Genomic DNA, 23,307 nt, shown 5'->3' with positions numbered 1-23,307 from the left:
CTTCCTTTAATCAAATAACAGATATTTTAATCAAACCCAGCGGACATGCTCGCTGCCCACGTGATACACGGATCTTACTTACTTTTGTTTGAAGGACAAAAAGCCTCGTCCCGGTCCCTCCTGCCTTCGTTGTTCTTGTTTAAATAATATATAAAGTCAGGTCTCTGTTTCGTTTGCTTGTGTCCACAGATGATGGACACAGCAAATCCACGTGCTGCAACAGACTTCGGACCTCACAAGCTCCAAGTGTTTAAAAGTAATTATCGTGAATACAACTACTTAAATGAACCTAAAGTTTCATTAATGGAGTTATAGCTGTCTTTTTCTCTTTATATCGTTACGTTATAGTGAAGCACGATCCCCCCCCCTACCAACACGTTCTAGTCTGTGAACCCTCAAAGCGGCCCGCATGCGCAAAAGAAGACGTCACACACAACGCGCTCTGTTTAGATCCAGACCGAACAGTATTGTTTGACTGATGGTTCTTAATATAAAGACTTCGGACATTACGTTTCCCAATTTTTCTTTAAACTATAAAGTTATCGTGTTATTTACATATGGCCTAATAATTATCCTAATTGCTGTTTTAGAGAGGAGCGGTGCTTCAAAGGATAGTTGCACATTTCTGTCAAAATCTGACAGCCGTTCACACTGTCATGCCATGATCGGATATGGGTCGCATAGGGTCAGAAAAGTCGGATTTGTTGTGCTTTCGCCTGCAGTGTGAACGTAGCCAAAGAGTGAACAGTAGACTCTCACTAAATTATATATTTTTCATCTCTGTTCACAATTTTCTGGATTTCTTTTTTATAAGACTAAGACTGAACTTTATTTTTCCATGTTTGGCAATGTTCATATTCTGTTTAACTTGTTGCTTTTTTGAAGAAGCGATGCAGACTAATGAATCAGTCTAGTGACAAAAGTTACAAACAGTTGTTTGAAAGGAAAGCTGTTTGTTCAAAACAGAAATTGTGAATGAGTTTATTATCTAAATAAATTTGCTGCTAGGCTTTCTGTCATAGTTTTGTTTAGAAGGATTCCTGCCATGTGGGGAATGATGTAAAAAGTTTGAGAATAACTGGATTATTGCAATATCAAGTTGTGCCTTGTTCTCAGACGGACAGCAAGTGGAGAGTGATAGATGAGATGAGGAGATGGAAGGAGGAAGAGAGGCAAAGAGTGATTCACAGGCAGAGCTGAGTTTATTTCTCACTTTTGTTGCCTTATGGTTCCAAGCACTGTTGCCAAACTTTGCATTTTATTATTATCTCATAACACTTGTTCAATAAGCTACCATTTCTCCTGTGGACTTTCTAATGTCTACAGTCTCAGATCAGCACAGCCCTGCCCTCCAGCACTATAAGCAGCAGCAGCAGGAACAACATTGTACCCATCAGGTAACACATAGACTACGTTTGCATACTTTGCATACGTACGCTTTGCATTGCCTCGCCTCTGTCAGTGCGCCCCAGGGTGGCTGTGGCTACAATGTAGCTTGCCATCACCAGTGTGTGAATGGGTGAATGACTGGATATGTAAAGCGCTTTGGGGTCCTTAGGGACTAGTAAAGCGCTATATAAATACAGGCCATTTACAGGCCATTTACCATTGTCCCTACCTGATGACACTAATATAGTATGATATGATCCCATATTGGATTCTTGGACAATTTACAGTATATAGGTACACTTCTCAATCAACACGACAAATACTAGAACTACTGATAGCTGAATAAAAGGGGAAAAAAGTCATATCTCACAGAATCCCACAGAAAATAAAAAGCAATATCACAAATGAATGAGAAACATGCCTGATTAGCTACATCAGAATTTTTTAAAATAGCCAGTGCTGGTGCTTAGCTTAGGAACAGATGGTGCAGCTGCTGTGATGATTTATTATAGGGGTAGCCACAATCCAAAGCTCAGTCATTCCAAAGTAATTTGTCAGTGAGACAGGATGACATCTGTGAAGGGTAGGGTCTTTTTTCTTTAAAACAAACTAAGTTTTTTTTTTTTTCAGAATCAGAATCAGAATCAGAATGGGATTATTGCCAAATGTTGAGCAGATTTACAACATTAGGAAATTGCTGCGGTGCTTCAGTGCAAACATAGTGTCATAAATAGCACTTAAATAGACATGGAAAAAAATAAAAGTAGGGATAAGAATTAAAAGTGCTACGTGGAAAGATATGTGCATGAGTGCAGGTGGTGATCAGTGCCAAACATAGAATGATGCAGTGACACAGCGTAGGGTCATGTGTTAGTGGTGGGAACAGTCATATGGTTATTGTTCATGTGTCCAACAGCAGAGGGGAAGAAACTGTTCTTATGGCAAGAAATTGTGAAACAAAATATTTGATTAACAAAAAATACAAAAGGACAATAAAGTTTATGGTGGCTAAACCTAGTGGGTTTAAGTGAAAGTAAAAAGCAAGTAAAGAAGAGAATTTCAATAGAAAACAATTCCCACAGGAAACAAACCAGGATGTGTTTGGCAGTTAACTGGTGGTGTTATGTTTAAGTAGCATGGGTGCAAAACACAGTTATGCTGCTCTTTGATCACACAGTGAATGAGGCTTGTAGAAAAGGGACAGAACTTGACACTGAGAACAATGTGAATAGTCTGTCAGTAGACGATCCACACCACTGCCGCCTGCCAGATTGTGTATATTATGTATTTGTATGAATTCTAGCTGTGCCAGCTGGTTTAGAATTTCACAGTTTACGAGCATCCTGTGTCGAATCTGTACAAATACAGTGACCATTAGAAATAAGTGAGCATCTGAAGGTACCCATTTATTTTATATTTATTTTGTGACTGGAAACATGATGTCATTTATTTAAAAAAAAAAAACTAAGAGGGTTTTTTTTTTTAAAGCAATACTACTGCTAAGGAATATCTTTCTCATATGATAAATGAAATGAACTGAATTCTGGTGAGAACATCAAAAATACTTTAGGATTAAGACGTAGTGCATTGTAATGATGTGTATATTTGAACAAATACACCTAAATATTGTTTGAACATATTTAGATAAATTCCTGTGTTTTCAGAGCTTTAAATTTTCCAAATTTCATCAAAACACAGTTAATACAGTTGCTTTGAGTGTACCTCCCTTACTCCTGGGTACTACTTTATCTGCTAAACAGCAGCTACCTGACTGTAGCTGTTTCTTTGGGTTTTTTTTTTTTTTAAATAAACAGACATTAGTGATTTATGTGATACCAACCTGTACCACTGTGTGCCAGTCAAATCCGCATTTAACCAGGTAGGTCACAGCCTCTTGAAGAAACCTGAGGTGCTGAAAAGATATTGCAAAAGTTAACAGAACAGCAGCACTTGATGGTACAGGTTACTTTAATATTCCAGTCTATTATTTAAAAAGCACATTTAAAACTAAATGTACATATAGAAAATATTAAAAGCAGTTTTTCATCAGTCTAACATCAGAGGAAGGGGAACAAACTTGCTGCCAATCAAAAAAGAAACACACACACACACACACACACACACACACACACACACACACACACACACACACACACACACACACACACTGCTAAGGTATCTTTTATTCTCTGCTTTATTGTATACTTTACATTCAAATCGACATAAAAGAACCAGACTAATACTTAAGATAAAAGCTTATCTTAAGTACATAAGGACTAGTACATAAGGAATTAACATTCCTTATATACTAGTGCAACTTTGCTGCTTGCTCCACTTTTACTTCATCCTGAGAGAGCAGCTTAAGCTATCAAATCAACACTGACATAATGCTTTTAAAGTAGTGAGACCTCGACCATATTTACACCAACAGGTAACAGCCAGTGTGTAGACTTAACCTGGGCTGCGGTAAACTGCAGGTAAACTAGCAAATTAACAATGTGGCTTATGTGTAAGTACAAGAAAGAAGATCTGCTATCAACCACCTGCCTGCTTCCTGGCTGTTCGGCTGCTAGTCTATTCTGTTGTTTACCACACTGTCAAACTCAATGCTAACATCATTTCCCCAGTCCTGTGTGACAAATATGTGGTTTTAGAACTCATGTTTCATTATGATGAGTCATATAAATAACTCATATTACATATAATATTTTATATGTAGCATAAAAACTGTTAGGCCATTTAGTGAAGACAGGAGCTCCACGCCCGTTTCCCACAACTTAGGCACTATTCCAGAGTCAGGAGAGCTTATTTTTGACATTTTATGACAGTATTGACAGTATCCATATAGATGTGTTGGCTAAAAGTGTAGCTATTTTGCAATCAAGCAGTTGAGGGTTTAAAATAAAAGTGAAATGAAAATTATCTATGGATGTTCATTTTCCTTAAATGAACCAAATTTTTATTTATTTAACTTAATCTGTCAAGAAATCACGCACTTCTTAAAAAACCATTTTTCATCACTTTAAAAACTGTATGTGTCACCAAAATAAGCATATATACATATTCATACTTAAGGTTATGTTTATAAAACAAGGTTACTATCAGAATAGTGAGCACATGTTTTCTTGTCTTATCCTCTCTGCAGGATCAACTGATCACTTCAAGAGGGCAACTTTTTTGACCTTGTGTTTGTCTGTTAAAGATAATGAACTGGTTCCTATACAGCACATTTCTGCTCTATTGGAGCACTCAAAGCACTTGTCTTCTTCACCCATTCACAAAAGCACTATTTCTCTGCTCTTTCTACCTAACATTCACACTCCAACAGGTGCAGAGTGTCAGAGAGGGCGGAGTTAGTATCTTATCCCAGGATAGTTGGCATGCAGGCTGAAGCAGACTAAGATTGAACCGCCATCCTTGTAATTACTAGGTAACCTGCGCTACCACCTGAGCTACAGCCTTCTCCACAGTGCTCAGGCTTCAACTGATGTCTAGCCTTCCTGAAGTTGTTTAGCAGGCATTCATTTTCTAACCTAGTGAAACTTCTTTCTACGGTAGCTGACAAAACAATACAGAGGAACGGGTGTGAAGTTCAACGGCAGGGTAGAGGGGATCAGTGAAGGTTGTTTTGAAGGTGTGGAGGTGAATGAGGCTACCAGAAAAAACTCTGTAAAAGGACAAAGTGCCAGCTTCCCAATCCAGATACACCCCAACCCGACTGCAGCGCAAACACTGAGATGATACACAGACCTTCTCTTTGTTGTGCTGAACAAAACAACCATCATCAGAGCAAATCAGACACCAAGACTTGTTGTTTTGTCCCAGCTTGCAGTCATCCACATCTCCTTTCCTGCCAATGCTTCTGTATGTTAACCCAACACAGAAGGGCTCTGACACCTCCATCTCCAGGTAGCAGCGCTCTTTTAGTCCCTGCTCACACAGCACCTGCTGACAGCAATCAAACCTCTCTGTATGATCAGGATAAGCCTGCTCCTCCTCCACCCAGGTCACTTTTCTTTTGACTTCAGAGAGCAGCAGGTTCTTGTGAGCTGTGTTGGAGTCCAAAGTGAGCGCACAGGCATCTGGAGGTAAGAAAACACTTATATAATCAGTAAAGACTTTAATAGTATACCATTTGTCCACCACTGGCAGTATGAAGTACAGAGCTGTTGGGCAGTAATTTAAAAAAAAAAACCCATCAAAAGAAAGTTGTTCCTGAGTTAAAAGTCAACATTCTTCTCAAAATAACATTTCTGAATACACGAGTGATGTTTATTTTTCCTCTTAAAGGCAGAACCATGACAGGAATGTTTAAAATTGATCTTAAAAAGAAACAATGTATTTCTACGATTCTTAATATTTTATTGCTGTCCTTCAATATCCAGTATTTTTACATGTACCATTAGATCTAATAAGTCTAAATCCTCTCTTACAGAAAACACTATGTAAAGAGGACCCACTGAAACTGATGGTGACTGTGGTGGTGTGTGGTAGAGACTGAGGGAGGCTCCTCGCTGGAAGCTCAGGTGAAACACAGAAAGCTGCTTTAAAACAAAAGTTCTGCCACATTAACCTGAAATGAGCATGTCGTAATTAAGTCCTGTAGCATCTTAATGCCTCTAGAATTCAGACATTGAAACATTCAACAGATTCCTGTAGATACTCACATTTCTTCAATCCTGGGTGTATCCGGTGACTTCCACCATGTTCAAAACTGTGGAGGAAATTGAGTTTAAGAAATAGAAATGGAACTATTAATTAGTAATATGTGCATCTATTCTGTTCACCACCCAACATCCAATATTGGTCTCTTGCTGGCTAAGAAAACAGAGTAATGATAAAGCTGAATGCATGCTGGAGTCTGATCTTCACCAGGTAACAGAGGTGATGATTATTCAGGATTGCAGCATTTTAGCTTTAATTTCTATCCATACAGGTTGATGTATTAAATTTACTGTAGTCCAAGCTTTGCTTTGTGTTGTCGACTTTGTGCCTGTACTCATTAAAAGGAAGACAGTGTAGGGATTTGTTTGGTAGTAATGTAATAAGAGGTGTAACAAATTACCTTCTTCAGTGGGTGATTAAGTAAAATACTCCATTCCGTTTAAGAAAAGTATGTTACTTTTTTGAGTAACAACCAGGGTACTTGACTTGTTAGGAAACAGAAAATTACTCTGTATCACTCTACGAGTATTACAGCACGAAACTCCAGTAAAAAGGTGGCGGTGCTCTAATCTTTAGGTGGTGAAAAAGCAAAAACTAAAGTTTAAAACACTTTAGATTAAGATCAGACTTTCTTCTCCTCATTGTGATGCATCTTCTTGTAAATGGTACATATAGAAATAATAATAATAATATAGTGATGTGTTCTGTTTGTTTGTTAACTAGCTGTTATTATTATTATTACTATTTTTAGTTTGTTCAAGGGCTACAAGAGGGAAATAAACTTATTCTCAATCGTTAACAGGAAATAGAAAGCATTTTGCGATGAAGACTAACAGAACATTTTGAGCTGGCTCTCATCCATTAAAAAACTTGTCAAACAGCTTCCTGGGGTGTTTCCGTGCTTGCTTTGAGCTTGGGGACCATTTTCCAAACAGTGCATGATAAAGGAAAACATTACTTGACTTGGCTGAGCCGGTATTGTGGATCATTCCTCAGCTCAGAGAGCTTCTTCTCTCCATATTCTCCTGGATAGTTGTAACTCAGGTCCAACTCTTTCAGATGTGAGGGGTTTAACTTTAGAGCTTTGACCAAATAATCACAGCCTTGTTCTGTCACCAGACACCCAGATAACCTGAGAAAAGAATAGTTTGATACATATAAATGCAGCTTTTAGAAGATTTAGAAATCCATCAGCAGGACTACATCTGTTGCATCGCTGAAAGACTAAATGACTGCAGGAATGGTAAATGGCCTGCATTTGTATAGCGCTTTTCTAGTCCATAGGACCCCAAAGCGCTTTACACTACATTCAGTCATTCACCCATTCATTCACACACTGGCGATAGCAAGCTACATTGTAGCCACAGCTGCCCTGGGGCGCACTGACAGAGGCGAGGCTGCCGGACACTGGCGCCACCGGGCCCTCTGACCACCACCAGTAGGCAAACATGGGGTTAGTATCTTGCCCAAGGATATTTGGCATGCAGCCAGAATGCAGCCTGGGATCAAACCACCGACCTTCTGAAGATAAGATTAGTGGCTGACCTGCTCTGCCACCTGAGCTACAGCCACCGAATGAGTATTTACAGGGCAGATGCTATGAAGAACAGGACCTGTGCTAAAATAACTTCTGCCAGGTGATATCTGTTTCACTTTGTAGGAGGTTGGATGGGTTGTCTATGTTTATATTATGATACATAAACATTTAATGTACCTCAGAGTTTCCAGTCTGCAGCACTGACTCAACAGTCCTTTAGAGAGCAGCTCCACTCCTGAATCTTTCAGGTCATTGTTGCTCAGGTCCAGATCTCTTAGCGGTGAGAAGGGGTATTTGAGAGCAGCGACCAGATGATCAACCCACTCTTCACTTACTTTACAGTCTGCTAGTCTATGGAGGGTGATGGGTGTTTATTAATTTTTATAGAAACAGATAGATGTAAAGAAAAGGCATGTTTAAAGATACTTAATGGCCAACCATGTGATTGCCATTTGTAATACAGAGGACTTGTCCCCTCTCCTTCCTCTTTTGCATTCTGGCTAATAGTCCAGTTTGCTGAAATTATTTAAGGGTGAAGAGTTTATCTCACAAACAAGAGTGAAAAAAACTTACAAGGCCTTTTTGCTGCTCCTCACTGCTGGTATCAGCCTCCGTCTGCCCTCATCTGATGTGTTGTAACTCTTTAAGTCCAAGACTTCCAGATCATTCTTTGATGCCTGCAGCATGTAGGCCAGTGCAGAGCAGTGCAGGGGAGTCAACTCTGTTTTTGAATGATCTGACAGTGCGAGATATTTCTGAATCTCATCTTTGACTTTGTGATCTCTCATCTCGACCATAGTCTGGAAAAGGTTGATGCAGCTGTCTGGAGAGAGGTTCTTCCTTCGCATAGATTTGATGTGAGTCAACATTTTCTTGTCAGTATCTTGGCTTTGATCTGGTGAAGGCAGCAGACCATGAAGGACTCTGTGATTGGGTTCAGCCATGAGGCCAAGGAGGAATCTCAGGAAGAAGTCCAGGTGGCCATTTTTCTTCTCCAGCACTTTGTCTACTGTTATTTTAAGAAGTTCAATTAAAGTATGCTCCTTGCCCTTTAAATCAAAGAAGATGCTGAGATCTTTAGTATCATTGTTAATGAAACAGTCATAGATGTAGAGAGCTGCAAAGAACTCCTGCAGAGACAGATGCACAAAGAAGAAGACATTTTTCTGGAAAATTATTTTTTCTTCCCGAAGAACTGTGGTGCAAAATCCAGAGTAGATGGATGCTGCTTTAACATCAATGCCACAGGCCTCCAGATCTTCCTCATAGAAGATAAGATTTTTCTTCAGCAGCTGCTCAAATGCAAGCTTGCCGAGTTTCAGAAGAAATTTCCTCTGTGTTTTCAGAAGCTTCTCTTTGTTTGTCTCAACCTCCTTGTCATATTTTCTACTTCTGTGTTTTGTTTGGACACAGAGAAAATGTGCCATCATTTCTGTAAGAGTTTGAGGAATTTCAGTTTTCTCGTCTCCTCCAAAGACTTCCTGGAATAACACTGCAGAAATCCAGCAGAAGATCGGGATCTGACACATGCTGTTGAGACTCTGTGAAGACTGAATATGTTTAATGATCCTGTCAGCAAGATCTGGATCATGACTAAATCTCCTCCTGAAGTATTCAGCTTTTTGTGAGTCATTGAACCCTCTTATCTCTGTCACCATGTCAACATGCTCAGCAGGGATCTGATTGGCTGCTGCTGGACGGGAAGTAATCCAGAGGTTTGCATCAGGAAGAAGGTTACCCTGGATGATGTTTGCTAGGAGATCCCTCACAGGTGCTGCTTCCTTGACAGATGTTATAGACTTAATGCCTTCAAAGTCCAGCTGAAACCTGCTTTCATCCAGACCGTCCAGGATCAGGACAGTCTTGGTTTTGGTATAATCCACTGAATCTTTGAGTTCTGACAGTGTGGGGTGAAATAAAGTCAGGAGCTCATGTAGGCTTTTTTCACCTGTAATCAAATTCAGCTCTCTGAAAGCAAGACTGAAAACAAAGTCTACATCCTGGTTTGCCTTCTCTTCGGCCCAGTCAAGAATCAACTTCTGCACAGAAAATGATTTTCCACTTCCTGCGACGCCCTTCGTCACAACTGTTCTGTGAGGTTTGTCTTGATCAGGCAATGGTCTGAAGATGTCACTCAGACTGACTGATGAACACGTTTCCAGTTTACTTGTGCCATATCTGAACTCATGCTCTGTGCGAGGCCCTTCACTCTGCCCAGTGGTGATGTAGAGCTCTGTATAGATGTTGTTCAAAGGACTCGGCTTGTCATTGTTACCTTCAGACACCAAAAAAAATTTCTTTTGCATCGCTTCTTTCCATGTCTTCTTTGCCTCAAATAGTTTGATGTCATCTGTAACAATGAAATGCAAGATGAACAAGCCCAAAATTACATTGTTAATACCAAATGATTTCATTTTTTTAAATGGGAAAAATGCAAAATCACAAAATGACAAAGAGAACAAATCTTGAAATTAAAGTTTTCATTAGTTTAATTGTTTAAGTTTTGGGTAAGATGAAAAAAAAATTAAAATCTAGAAAATTCACCAATTAAAAAGAACCCTACACACCTAAAAACTGTGTATAAAAGAGATGTTTTATTAACAAGAAAATCCCAAATATTCAAACATTCAAAATACCGCTCAAACTCATTTTACATCTAATGAGAGTTTAAAACTTTTCTCATAGTAGTTATACAAATTCTTAATACTTACCATTGTCATCTTCAGTATCTTTCAAGCTTTTCAATGTTATTCTGGATTTCTTTCCACACTGTGGACAGGAGTCCTCTGCTGGTGAATCAGACTGATCTGAACTTACACACTGTTTGCAGGACTCATGTCCACACATGAACTGGACTGGATCCTTTAAAACCTCCTTACACACTGGACAGCTGGATTAGATGGGAGATGAAGAAAACATTTCGTTATTATTGTGCATCACACACAGTGATATGACTGTATCTGAGGCAGCATTTGATCTACAAACAAAGAAATTATTCTCCTGAATTCAGAAACCTGTTGGTCTGGAGATTTCTATCTATATTGCTATGGAAAATAAACAGCCTTAAAACATCACCTTCATACACCATCAACACCACATGATGCAGAATTCATAATTGAATTTGTGACTGTTGGAAAACATTGATCTATATTCTGCATGAAAGCTCATTGTTGTTACTAGATCAAGGTTTTTCTTTGAAAAAGCTATCTATTGTGTGCCAATATCTATTGAGGCCACATAACTGTTTCCCAATTAATCTGTTCTATGACATTATTCCAAAAAGCCTGCCTTTGTGTTCACGAGCAAACTAGATTTAGTGTAATGTTTCTGTATGAAAGCAAAGGGTTTTCCTGGTAAAATCCCATGCAGCTAAAACGTGCTGAACAGCTGTACTTAACAACACCGACAGTTGAAGAGCACATTGTCTCATTGGGGCCCTTGAAGATTTATTTTTTCATCAGATACACTATTGTTAGGCTAAATTTAATGAAGCATTAAGCATTACTCCACCAAAGTGACTGTGAGTGCTCTGAAATCGAATCCAGTTTTGTATTATGCTTCTTAAGGTGAAATGATTATAACTTTTTCAAGGAATCAAAATCTGAATCGTAGCATGAGCAAATCACTCAGGACTCACTCACCCCCTCCCTCCTGGCTCACAGCTTCTTCTTCTTGGTTGGCAACTAATGTTAAGGCGCATTACCGCCCCCTGGCTCACAGCTCAGTGGACATTTACATGAGAAAATATATATTTGACACATTTGAAGAAAATACTAATAAAATAAAATAAAAATAAATAAAATAAATGTTCCCTTTAGAATTTTTTCCCTCGTTTTTCCTCCATGAAAAGAGAAACAAATTAGGTTTGAGTGAAAATGTACATTTTTTGCACTCTCTGGGCAACTGACTAAGTGACTCAAATGACGCAAAAATTCGATTCAATTTGGTGAGTGACTCATTCAAACTCGATTCAGTAAAAAGAATCAAATTTACCATCACTATGATGCTCATACACAACTTTGTGATCTGTAGTGAGTAGGGATGGGTATCGTTTAGGTTTAATCCGATACCAGTACCAAACCGGTACTTTTGAAACGGTGCCGGTGCTCAAACGGTGCTCAAACCGGTGCTTAAAGAATGGAGAACACAAAATTGGTCCAAAACCTCTCATATTCAGCTGGTTTTATGTAAAAAGATAACAATGTTAGACTTTTCTGCAGCTATGGGGCATATATGGTATCACTCTTAGCTGGAAGCAGTGCTTAAACAATGGAAAAAATACAAACGTTGTCCAAAAACCTCTCATGTTTAGCTGTTTCCCTCTTTTTCTTTGGTCATTTTAGCCTTTTTGGCCAGGGTGAAGGGAGTATCTGCCATCAAACAAGAAGACAGCCGCATGTAGCTATGATGATGTTTGCTAGTTCACCTTACATGCATTAATGTAATAACGTGGTTAGCCTACTCAGCGTAAATTACACGCGAACAACAGAGAAGAACGGCTGCTGCTGCCATCAAATACGGCGCATTTCTCGGCTTTTAAAAAAAAACGCTATGTGTCGCCAGGTGTTTCATCGGATTTGAGGTGTTACCTCCTTTGCACAGTATCAGCTTAAAGCACTTGTTGCAGGCTGCTAAGTTTGCATATTTTGCTGTGAAGTACAGCCAGACTTTTGACCGCTTCGCCTTGGGCATTTCTAATCTGTAGCTCTGCTCTAACAGAACGTACGTACCTGGCCCCGCCTACTATCCTCGGAAACGTAAAATGATTGGCTAGAAGTGTATCACAGCTCAGGAAAAAAAAGCACCGAAATAAAGCACCGAAATGTGCGCTGCTTTTCGGTCTGGTTACTACCGTTTATGTCAGAACCGACACCGGTACCCATCCCTAGTAGTGAGAGTAGGGAAGAAGTGGGAAAGAACCAGGAGAGGTGGAGGTACGCTAATCCTCTGACTATTAGTGCTAAAAGTCTACTCCTCAGTATTATACTTCGGTGCGGTTCAGCACTGCTGAGAGGTGTGTCGGAGGTGTAACGTACTTGCATTCCTGTGTGAGTTAAAACTGTGTGTGTGGTTACCACGTGAGTATTGTAAGATAAGAATGATGTTTGTTTAACTTTATCTGTGTTTTTTGCTAAGTAAGAAGCCATCCCATTACTATCGCTAAGATGCGGGAGAAAATTCATTTGTGGTCTTAGGGTGCTATCTAGTGGCTATCATTATAATTTAGATTGTATAACATTACGCTGAAAACCCACAGTATAGTGTAAGTAGTATAGTGTTATACATAGTGGTTTATACACATATTCATTCTTTCTGTTTACAGATGACCACACACACACACTCACACCCCCTTTACCTGCATTTAAATATATTGTAATTCAATCACATCCTGTTTATGCCATCGGCTACCTCCTTCATTAAACCTATTTGAACTGCATCACTGTGGTGGACCATTCCTTCTGACCGAGGACGACTCAGTTGAAGCGTGATCGGCAATCAGTGCAATCATATATTACAATTAGCATACTCTCCATACCTGGAGAGAAGAGGAATGATAGTCAGTGGAAACAAGACAGAACAGGTGAGAAAGAGAGGGAGACATGTGGAAGGGTAAACATGCAGAGATAGTGAAGGTGGATGAGTTTAATACCTGGGATCAACCATCCAAAGCAACAGACAGTGCACAAGTGATCTGAAGCATAGAGTGATGGCACGGTGGAGCGGGTGGAGATGAGTGTCATGGGTAATTTGTGATAGAAGGCTAACAGTAAGAGTAAAAGGGAAGGTTTACAAGATGGCAGTAAGAGCTGTTACAATGTACGGTTTAGAGACGGTGACTGAAAAAGAAACAGGAGGCCGAGTTGAAAATCTTCATTGAGAGTGAGCAGAATAGACAATATCAGACATGCATACATCAGAGGGACAGCTCAGGTTTGGAGACAAAGTTAGAGGTAAGGCTGAGATTGTTTGGACATGTGCAGAGAGAGGATGGTGGATTTACTTGACAAAGGACTCTAACATAGAGCTGCCAGGCAGGAGGAAAAGAGGAAGACCTCATGACCATGGATGTGGTGAAGAATGACACGCAGAGGATTGTTGTAAAAAAAGGAGCATGCTGGGAGCTTTATGTGACTCCTAAAGAAGATGAACACAGCCTATATAGGTGCTGTTTTTAAGAGGATCGAACGTTTACTTATTCAGATGGGTTTGAAAACTCAATGTGAAAACATGTCTTTGTGGAGTGTACACTTTGTTTCCATGCATGCTATGATTTGGGTAACTGGGTAAATATTGGGATCAAATTGAAAATTGAACTGAATAAAATTGCCATGCAAAAATGCAGAAAAATCAACATGCCACATGTGAAACTGCAGGTCAGTCAGTCTGTCACTTAATCTTTAATGTGCTACATTTATTCCTTTGGGGGAGAAAAAACTTTACCTTTGTGTCTTTCCAAAGTTGACTGGTGTGTACATGGATCCTTCACTCTTCATAGAGACAACACTGGGAGCTCTGGACTCAGTTCCACTAAAAACGGAAATATTTGTATTTATTCCACAAACAAGAAACCACCTGTGTTTCTATTGTATTTGTTTCCAGGAAAAGTGAAAGAAGAATACAGTAAAGTAAAGTACAAAATAAGGATTACCCCTGATGTTGCTTGTCACCAAAATCAACTGGCTGATACATGGATCTATCACTCTTCATAGACACAGAGCTGGGACCGGGAGAGTCATCTCTATTCTTCTGTGAACTGTTCAGAACAGGATATGAATCTTTTTTTTTTTCTTTAAAAAAATAACAGTGAACCTTGATCCATGATGGACCTCTGAGCTAAATGCTAATAGGATGGCAGAAAAGGAATGTGAAGGCAGGTGACAAATGAAAGGAAAAACAACAATATGTTGGTGCGCTGGTTACAAGAAGTGCATCAAGTGTCTTGTGAACTTTACGTGAGGGTGAACTCCATTCTCCTAAAAGATTTCCCTCTCACCTGATCAAGAAGCCCCAAACTTTTCCACAGCTGCTCAGCTGTTTGACATCAGGCAAACATGTTAGACCAGAGTAACATCATTTTCATCCTCATCAGGTTATTCAGTGAGACCTCGTGTCATGTTCTATCACTCAGAACAACTCATGCTCATAACAACTCATCACCAACCTCTCACTGGATCAGGCAACCATGCCATCCTGTCTAAAATCAGCCACAATCATCCCAGTGCCGAATAAGTCTCCCATCTCCAGCCTGAATGATTACCGCCCTGTGGCCCTCACATGAAATCATGAAATGCTTTGAGAGACTAGTCCTTCAGCACATCAAGGATTACCTCCCCCCAGAATTCGACCCCCACCAGTTTGCATACCGTGCAAACAGATCCACAGAAGACGCCATCGCCACATCCCTGCACGCTGTGCTGAGTCACCTAGAGCAGCGGCAGAGCTACGTCCGAATGCTCTTTGTGGACTACAGCTCAGCCTTTAAAATACAATCATCCTGGACATCCTCATCACCAAACTGGTCACTCTTGGCCTCCCTCCTCTCACATGTGCCTGGATAAAGGATTTCCTCACAAACCGGCCCCAGACTGTAAAACTCGGCCCTCATCTCTCCTCCACTCGCACACTGAGCACCGGCTCCCCACAGGGCTGTGTGCTGAGCCCCCTCTTGTATTCTCTCTACACCCACGACTGCAGTTCGACCCACAACAACACTCTCATCATCAAGTTTGCTGATGACACCACAGTAGTCGGACTCATCTCGAAGGGAGATGAGGCAGAGTACAGAGAGGAAGTCCTGAAGCTGGCAGCATGGTGTTCAGAAAACAACCTGGCACTGAACACTAAGAAAACCAAAGAGCTCATTGTTGACTTCAGGAGACACAGCACCGACTTGGCCCCCCTCTACATCAACGGGGAGTGTGTGGAGAGGGTCCACACTTTCCGGTTCCTTGGTGTCCTCATCTCTGCTGACATCTCCTGGACAGGAAACATCTCAGCGGTCATCAAGAAGGCCCAACAGTGGCTGCACTTCCTGAGAGTCCTCAGGAAGTACAAGCTGAACTCCAACCTGCTGCTGACCTTCTACCGCTCGTCCATTGAGAGCCTGCTAAACTACTGCATCACAGTATGGTACGGCAGCTGCACCAAAGCAGATAGAGTGAGGCTTCAGAGTGTGGTCAAGACAGCACAAAAGATCATCGGCCGCCCTCTCCCGTCCCTGATGGACATCTATTCCTCCCGCTGCCTCACCAGAGCAGCAAACATTATCAAGGACAGCTCCCACCCTGGCTTCAACATGTTCAGCCTGCTTCCCTCAGGGAAGCGCTACAGGTGCATCAACACAAAAACCCACAGACTCAAAAACAGTTTCTTCCCCAAAGCGATAACCACCCTGAACTCACACATGCACAGATAACACAGCCCCCCACTTCCCACTTCCTCTATGGACCACCACTGTGCAATACCAATTCCATGTGCAATACACAACTGTATATACATAACACTATTTATTACATATTACTTACGTCTTGTATATTGTACATTTTATATATATATATATATATATTTTTTTTCCCTATGTTAATACTGTCCATATGTACATAGCGCTGCAGAACTGTAACCCCCCCAGCATGTTTACACTGAGTAGGAGATGCTCTGTATCTCATTATACAACTGTATAGTGACAAAAAAGGCATTGTGTTCTATTCTATTCTATTCTATGAATGATTTATAGACTCTTCCCTCTAAGGGGGTTCAAATCCTGCCAGCATAACATAGCCACTTTTTTCCTTTAATATGTCACCTATCTGTAAGTATTAAACAAAGAGAGCTCTGTGTAGATGATAAACTGTAACCACACTGCACTAAAAACCGTTTTCCAATGTAGAGTTTATTCATTTATGATCGGACATACCTGACTAGCAGCCCACTGCGGGAGCTGACTGGCTGTTTGGACAGTGAAGGGGCGGAGTCAGCTTGGTTTCTCTTTCTTGTCTCAGACATTTCTGCAGCTGAAACACAACTAAATGAAAAAAACAGAGAATAGTTTGTAAATGATAAAAATCCAGCTGTACAGACTTCATACAGTTTATTGGCAATTCCAGTGTTAAAGATCCTTCTTCCTGAACCTGAACTGAGATGAGCTGCAGTGACAGCTGGCAGCCTGTAGGTGGCAGCAAGATCTCATCATTATTTCCTCTCCTAGACCCTAAATATACTTTGTTAATATTCAATAAAGTTACTCTTTATTTACAGATCTAATATTTTTTGGTAATCACTGCACTGTCAGGTAAGATTTAAGATTATCTAGATTACTAGTAAATCACCAGCAGCAGTGGGTGAGTAAAGTGAAGTGGTGCGCCCCTGGACCTGTATCTATTATCGGCACTGGAGCTGTGAAAACTAAATTGATGAGCGTGTTTGCCACTAAATTTGCCCGGGATATAGATGCAGAAACTCTCCGTTAAGGTCTTTTGTTTACATGGATGATCAATGACAGCGTGAAGGTGAAGCAGGTATTAAAAAACAAGTTAGAGTATCTATTTCAATCATACTATGAAGCAAGTCAATGGAAAATGGAAGTAAAAGACTTACAATGCGAATTTGACTCGGTTTTATAACGTTACTGGAGTGTTTACAGAGTTAAACGTGGACATATGGTCGCTCCTAAATAGTAAATTATAAAAAGAATCAGTTTGAATTCGTTTACGCTGAGTCGCTGTAAACTGTGAAATCTGCTGCTGCGATGATCCTTCTTATGTGCGCAGTTACTGCAGTAAAACAAGATGTCGGCTGATTAAAAAAACACGCATCGCTCTGCCCGACAAAAGTCGACATAAAGCAGGAAGATAGGCGGTGACTTACTTTCACGCCATAAGAGTTTTGAAGTCTTTCTTATAACTCAATCAGTTATTGTGAAGGTTTCCTGACTCGCTGCTGCACTAAAGAATGGCACAAACTGGAAACTCTGTGTGTGTGTGTGTGTGTGTGTGTGTGTGTGTGTGTGTGTGTGTGTGTGTGTGTGAGAGAGAGCGTGTAGGGCTTGCTATTGTTGTTGTTGTTGCATTTCTTTTTTTCACTTTCGTTTTTATGCTCTTTTATGCGCCTTTTTTGTCTATCGGATCTGTTGCTGATTGGACTGGATCGTTAGAGTCACATTAAAAATATATACTTTTGATATATAAATATAAATATATATATAAAATATATACTTTTGATCATTTTGAGAAAAAAGTTGAAATTTTATTTGTTGTTTCAGGACAAACTGCCACAGCTACTTATCTGTCTACAAAATACCTTGTTTAGATGAATTAGTGAAAACTTACTTCATAATCAGTTTTTGTAACAAAGAAATTTAAAAAAAAAAATAAATAAATAAAATTACAAATATTAAAAAACATATTTATAATATAATAATAGAATATTTATTTTATTTATAATATTTCTCTTTTAACACATATTATGTGTTGATCAGGATAAAGACACTGAAAAGAAAAACTGGTGCATCTTGAAAGTAGAAAATTAAATGTCTGGTAATGGACAGATGCAAGTTTATCGATAATGACGATGGTTAAACCCTAAGGCAATAAAGAGGGTGATGATAAAGTGGCAAGAGAAGTTATTTAAACATATTTTATATTTTCAAAAGAATCTTTTTTCCCCTTCAGGCTTTTAGCCGAGTCATCATGAAGTGTTCACTGGAGCCTTTTGTGGCTGGTATCTGGAATTGGTTGGATTATAGGAACTCGATAAGTAAGTATTAAATCTGGTTCTTGTCATGCTTTCACTGAATAGAGAGAACATGACTCAGTTGGTCAAAACATTTATAATTATTTATTCAATCATCTTCTGGAAGAGAGAGACATGTATGGGCTCAAAATGCTTTTTTACGCACACAAATCTACAAAATATTTATGACCACACTTTGAGCCCATAGGACATGCACAGCCCAAAGCCAGTTGCAAATCTCTAGCATTAGAAACCAAAACTGTGTATCATATAGGTGTTATTTTGGTCCTTTACACGTCACACATAGATTCAATAAAAATAACTCATTCTGAGCTAACTTGATGGGTGTGTGTGTTACTTAGTTCTGCTTTTTCTCCCTGTACATGACTGAATTAACTGAAGTAAACTGAAGCTAATGACAAATCAAAGGTGCATCTATGTTCCTTACCTAATGTGTGGTTTCTATAATCTCAAAAATCAGGAATGTAAAAGAACCCAAAACCCTGTAATAACTATAATTAGTTGACTCTTCAAGTCTCTCATTCTGCAATTTTAAATGGTAAATGGCCTGTATTTGTATAGCGCTTTATTTAGTCCTTTAACTTCAACTTCAGTTGTAGCAACCTTCAGCAGTTCATTAACTCCATCTGGTTGAGTAAAATGTCACTAACTTGCACGACACCTGCTATAAACTGTGCACATATGGAAGCCAATCAGAGATCGTACACTGTTAAACTTTCAACATCTGAGTTTATTATTAGCTGTTGAGGTTAAGCATTCAGTCAACACAGAAACACTGGGAAGGATGTCTTTTGTGGGGTGATCGTTGCTCAAGAGTTGGGAGTTCGCCTTGTAATCGGAAGGTTGCCGGTTCGAGCCCCGGCTTGGACAGTCTCGGTCGTTGTGTCCTTGGGTAAGATACTTCACCCGTTGCCTACTGGTGGTGGTCAGAGGGCCCAGTGGCGCCAGTGTCCGGCAGCCTCGCCTCTGTCAGTGCGCCCCAGGGTGGCTGTGGCTACAATGTAGCTTGCCATCACCAGTGTGTGAATGGGTGGATGACTGGATATGTAAAGTGCTTTGGCGTCCTTAGGGACTAAGTAAAGCGCTATATAAATACAGGCCATTTACCATTTACTATGTCCTTATGGTATAGTGAGGGTGCTGAAGCCAATCCTAGCTACCACAGGGAGAGGCAGGGTTCATCTTGGACAGGTCACTTCAGGTCAAACTCAGGACCTTGTTGCTGTGGGGCAACAGTACTAACCACTGTGCTGCCCATGAGACATAATCACTGTTATTTAATAAATTTAAAAAAAAATCACAGTTTTACATACCTATTCTGTGTAACTTTATCACAGGTTTCCGGATGGTCTCCATCAGTCTGAGCTGCTCTTCATCAGTCCAGACGATAATGCCTTCAGTCTCCTGCTTCAGTACAAGCTGCTCTCCCTCCTGACTGCTGCAGAGCTCCTCCTGTTCCTCTTTAATCTGTGGAGGCTCTGGGTCCTCCTGGTCCAGACTGGAGTTCCTCTCCTGGTTACAGACCTGCTGCTCATCCAGACCCCCCTCTTCCTCACAGTCATGTTGTTGTGGGAGGTCTTGGGCAAGACACTTCACCTACCGCCTACTGGTGTTGGCCAGAAGGGGCGATGGTGCGATATGGCAGCCTCGCTTCTGTCAGTCTTCCCCAGGGCAGCTGTGGTTACAACTGTAGCTTGCCTCCACCAGTGTGTGTGAATGGGTGGATGACTGGGTGTGTAAAGTGCTTTGGGGTCCCTAGGGGGGACTAGTAAAAAGCGCTATACAAATACCATTTTGTTCTCTGTAAGGACCAGCGATGGATGTGGGGCTGAAGCCTTTAGGTTTATATTGTTAAAAAGTAATTATGAGAGAATTTGTTTCAGGTCATTTTTCAGAGTAACATGAAAGTAACATAATGAATAATGTAACAAATTAATTTTTAGTAAACTACTGCATTACTTCTAAGAAAGGTGTTCTGTGTAATATATCACCTTTCTTGAGTAATAACCTCAACAGCGGAAAGCACAGATAATTTTTGTTGATGATGAGAAACGCAAACATACTGCTCATGTACATGCACAACATTAAGTTGCTGTTTTTTAAAGTTTTAAAATTACTTTTTAAAAGTCAAGTAAACAAAATGTGTGTCAAAACAAGCAATTAGCTCGATTTTGAATTCTCTGGTCTCTGCAGCAACCACTTTGTGGTGTATTTTTGATCAATTTAACCGATGTTTCTTTCCTATCTTCCTGTTAAACAGTCAAATATTAAGCACAGACCAGGGGCGATTCTAGGATCAGAGCTTTGGGGGTGCTGAGCAGAGAGCTGCCCAGCCAGGTATGATAAACTTTACTCGTCACAATGAGACGTCTTTCCTGTCTCTGTCAGTCCCTGCATCCTTAAATGTCTCCAGTTGTCCCGAGTTCCCTCTGACTGTCTCCTTGGTGCATTTAAACCCCTGCTCCTCCCTGTCCTCATCCTCTGTTGTCCTTGTCTCCGCTATCAGTCATCATAATTTTACCATCTCTGTGCAAGTCTACAAATTTCTTTATTAAATCATAAGATTCTTAAATTCATCAAGTCTCTCTGTGCCTGGGTCCTCGTCACAAAACATGACATCACTGTTTTGTACATTTTAACACAATTTAATCCCCACATTTGTGAAAGAAAAACAAAACACTTTTTGAAAAGTTTGAAACAAAACCATCAAATCTGATCAAGGTTATTTAAATGCTGCAAAACATGGATTGGAATAAAAAAATACATATCCTAACCTTAATTACTGGAGGAGAATAATGAATGATGCTCATAGTGAGTAAAAAAGTAAACTGAGTAAACAGAGATTCACTTTTAATGTGTGTGTATAATATAATACAGATACATGAAAAAAAACACTCCCAAAACAGAATAAATTATTACAAATAAAAATCTTTACTGCAGACACTAATTTTACTAATCTAATAAGACTAATTTTGTGTTGTAAGATTTATGAGTTTCATGCTTTCATAGTGGTACTTGGAGAGCTTGACATTTTATCAGGTGGTACACAGTGTAAAAAGTTTGAGAGACACTGATACGTGTCTGTGTGCTTTTGGAAAACATTTAAAGCTGCTCTACAGAATCTTTGGAACAAGCTTAAAACATTTTTAGAATATAAACAGAGCATCTGCTTCTCTTTACAGCTCCTCACTCCACCAGGGCTGTTTGGCACTTTGTGATAGTGTGCAAATGTGATGTACGTACTGCGGCAGTCATACAGACAAGTGGACGGTCCAAATGTTGTCCTACCTATTAGTGGCTGAGGTTTTAGTAGAGTTGTGGCTGAACCACATAAAAATATATCATTAATTTTAATCTCCCCGATCCATTATAATGTTATGTTGGAATGTTGTTAAAGAGGGTCAAAAATGTTTCAACCCAGTTTGCTTTGCAGATTCTGTATAGCAGCTTTAATATAGGGAGAAAACAACTTCCTGACTGTGTGAGTAAAATCAGGTTTTTCCTCTTTGTCAGTTTAACAGTTTCTGTTGTGCCTGTCACTGTTCCCTGTTTTCTTACCTGGTTCTTCCTGACCTTGTACTTTCTCCTCAAGTTCCCTCTTTCCTCTCTCCCTGTTTTAAGCCAGGCACTTACACCTCCGCTCCGCTGTGTCTCAGCCACCATCGCTCTAGCAGAAAGGGCGCTAGAGAGTTGGTAAGAGGCGAGCTGGAACAAACCATTTTGGGGGGGGGGGGAATCTATACTTTTGTTGTTAAAATATTACATCTCAACAAAGTACCGTATGCTTTTTATATTTTTAGCAGTGTGTAACACAAACAGCAAATATTGTCAAAAAAAAAAAAAAGAAATCTTTGGGGGTGCTTTGATTCGTTTTTGGGGGTGCTGAAGCAAAAATGCTGAAGCACCCCCAAAACTGGGCTAAAATCGCCCCTGGGTGAAATACAAACGTAAACTCAAAAGGAGTCAAAAGTGGCCGGTTGTATTTCAGACCTCAGTGGGTTAATCCAACAAATCATGAAAAATTAGGTTTAAATCTTTTGTTCATGACAGTGCAGATTTCTGACATTTTGTGTAATTTAAGCTGTAACAATGTGATTGTTAGACTTGTGTTTGTAAACGAACCGCCCATTGTTGTGTAGCTTTCTGGATTTTATACTTATTAGGCTACATATTTATTTATTATACAGGCTATACAGTGCATAACATCAAAACTCATATGTTTTATGTAACTAAAGTGTTTAAGTATGTGGGCTACAGCCAATAATTAAGTTATAGACTATATTTACATGAAAAACATGTATACTTACTGCATTTGAATCATTTTAACCATATGTAACCACCTGCATGTGTGTTTGGAAAAAAAAGGCTTTGATTTTGCCACCCCATTTGATTGCTTTGCCACCCTAAGAAAATTTCTCTAGCTCCGCCCCTGGATGTGTGGGCCTTTGTAGTACAAGTAATTTTCTAAAGATACTTGCTGTAATTCCTTGTGTTTAAATTGAATTAAATAACCAAAGCAGTCAGCAGCACAGTGTATGGAATTAACCAAAACATCTATTCTGTGTTGAAAGAACTGAAGCTAAACTAGTGGCACACTGGAGTCCGTTTTGTGTAATACCAACTTGTAACACAAGATTGTGCAGTGATGACATAAACTGAAAATGTCACTCTGTCAGGCATAAATAAAACTTTGAAATTTGCAGTGTAATTAAAAAAAGAATATCTTAAAGCCAGATATGTAACTCTTCTGTGTAATTACTGTTTTTTCATATAATTAAAGCTGACACAGAAAGTAATGAATGCAGCTTTTTAGTGGATACAGGATAAACTCACTTCTTATCAAGACACGTTTTAGGAATCTAATGATTTATTTTTAACTGCTACAAGAAATGTACACAGTAAAAAAAAATACAGCAGGTAATGTGGAAAAATATTTATCTTACATACTTTTAATAATAACAAAGAAA

The 23,307-nt window shown here is 39.6% G+C and overlaps 2 protein-coding genes and 1 long non-coding RNA gene across 5 annotated transcripts in view; 1 reads left to right on the top strand and 2 right to left on the bottom strand.

Moving 5' to 3' along the window:
- Positions 1–5,156, bottom strand: part of LOC147334850 (protein NLRC3-like) — a 24,220-nt gene extending 19,064 nt beyond the window's left edge. Inside the window, exons 1-2 of one of the 3 annotated variants that reach the window (XM_086286855.1) lie at positions 5,140–5,156; positions 3,230–3,301 (exon numbers count right to left, since the gene is read on the bottom strand). The gene's annotated coding sequence lies outside the window, so the exon portion shown is untranslated. Of the gene's footprint in view, positions 1–3,229; positions 3,356–5,139 lie in introns of those variants that run through there. The other 2 variants (XM_086286856.1, XM_086286854.1) reach the window with 2 other exon arrangements.
- LOC147334849 (NLR family CARD domain-containing protein 3-like) lies at positions 4,937–17,595 on the bottom strand. Its single transcript, XM_086286858.1, has 10 exons — positions 17,456–17,595; positions 16,506–16,613; positions 14,241–14,345; positions 14,033–14,119; positions 10,303–10,481; positions 8,165–9,941; positions 7,769–7,942; positions 7,013–7,186; positions 6,057–6,103; positions 4,937–5,471 (listed from the first exon to the last, which is right to left on the bottom strand). The coding sequence occupies exons 2-10, from the start codon at positions 16,592–16,594 to the stop codon at positions 4,939–4,941; spliced, it is 3,165 nt and encodes a 1,054-aa protein (XP_086142984.1). The 5' UTR covers positions 16,595–16,613; positions 17,456–17,595; the 3' UTR covers positions 4,937–4,938.
- Positions 16,958–23,307, top strand: LOC147334848 (uncharacterized). The gene is made up of 3 exons (XR_015128503.1): positions 16,958–17,106; positions 18,259–18,343; positions 19,678–23,307. It is a non-coding gene; the product is annotated as an uncharacterized LOC147334848 (long non-coding RNA).

Source organism: Aulonocara sp. 'chitande type north' Nkhata Bay, linkage group LG3 (genome assembly GCF_057382095.1).
Source record: "Aulonocara sp. 'chitande type north' Nkhata Bay isolate Kocher_YH1m ecotype deep benthic linkage group LG3, A_spYH_male_GT1.1, whole genome shotgun sequence".
In the NCBI taxonomy this organism is placed as follows: Eukaryota; Metazoa; Chordata; class Actinopteri; order Cichliformes; family Cichlidae; genus Aulonocara; species Aulonocara sp. 'chitande type north' Nkhata Bay.
Note: the sequence above shows the minus strand (reverse complement) of the source record. Positions and strands in the feature narration are given on the sequence as shown.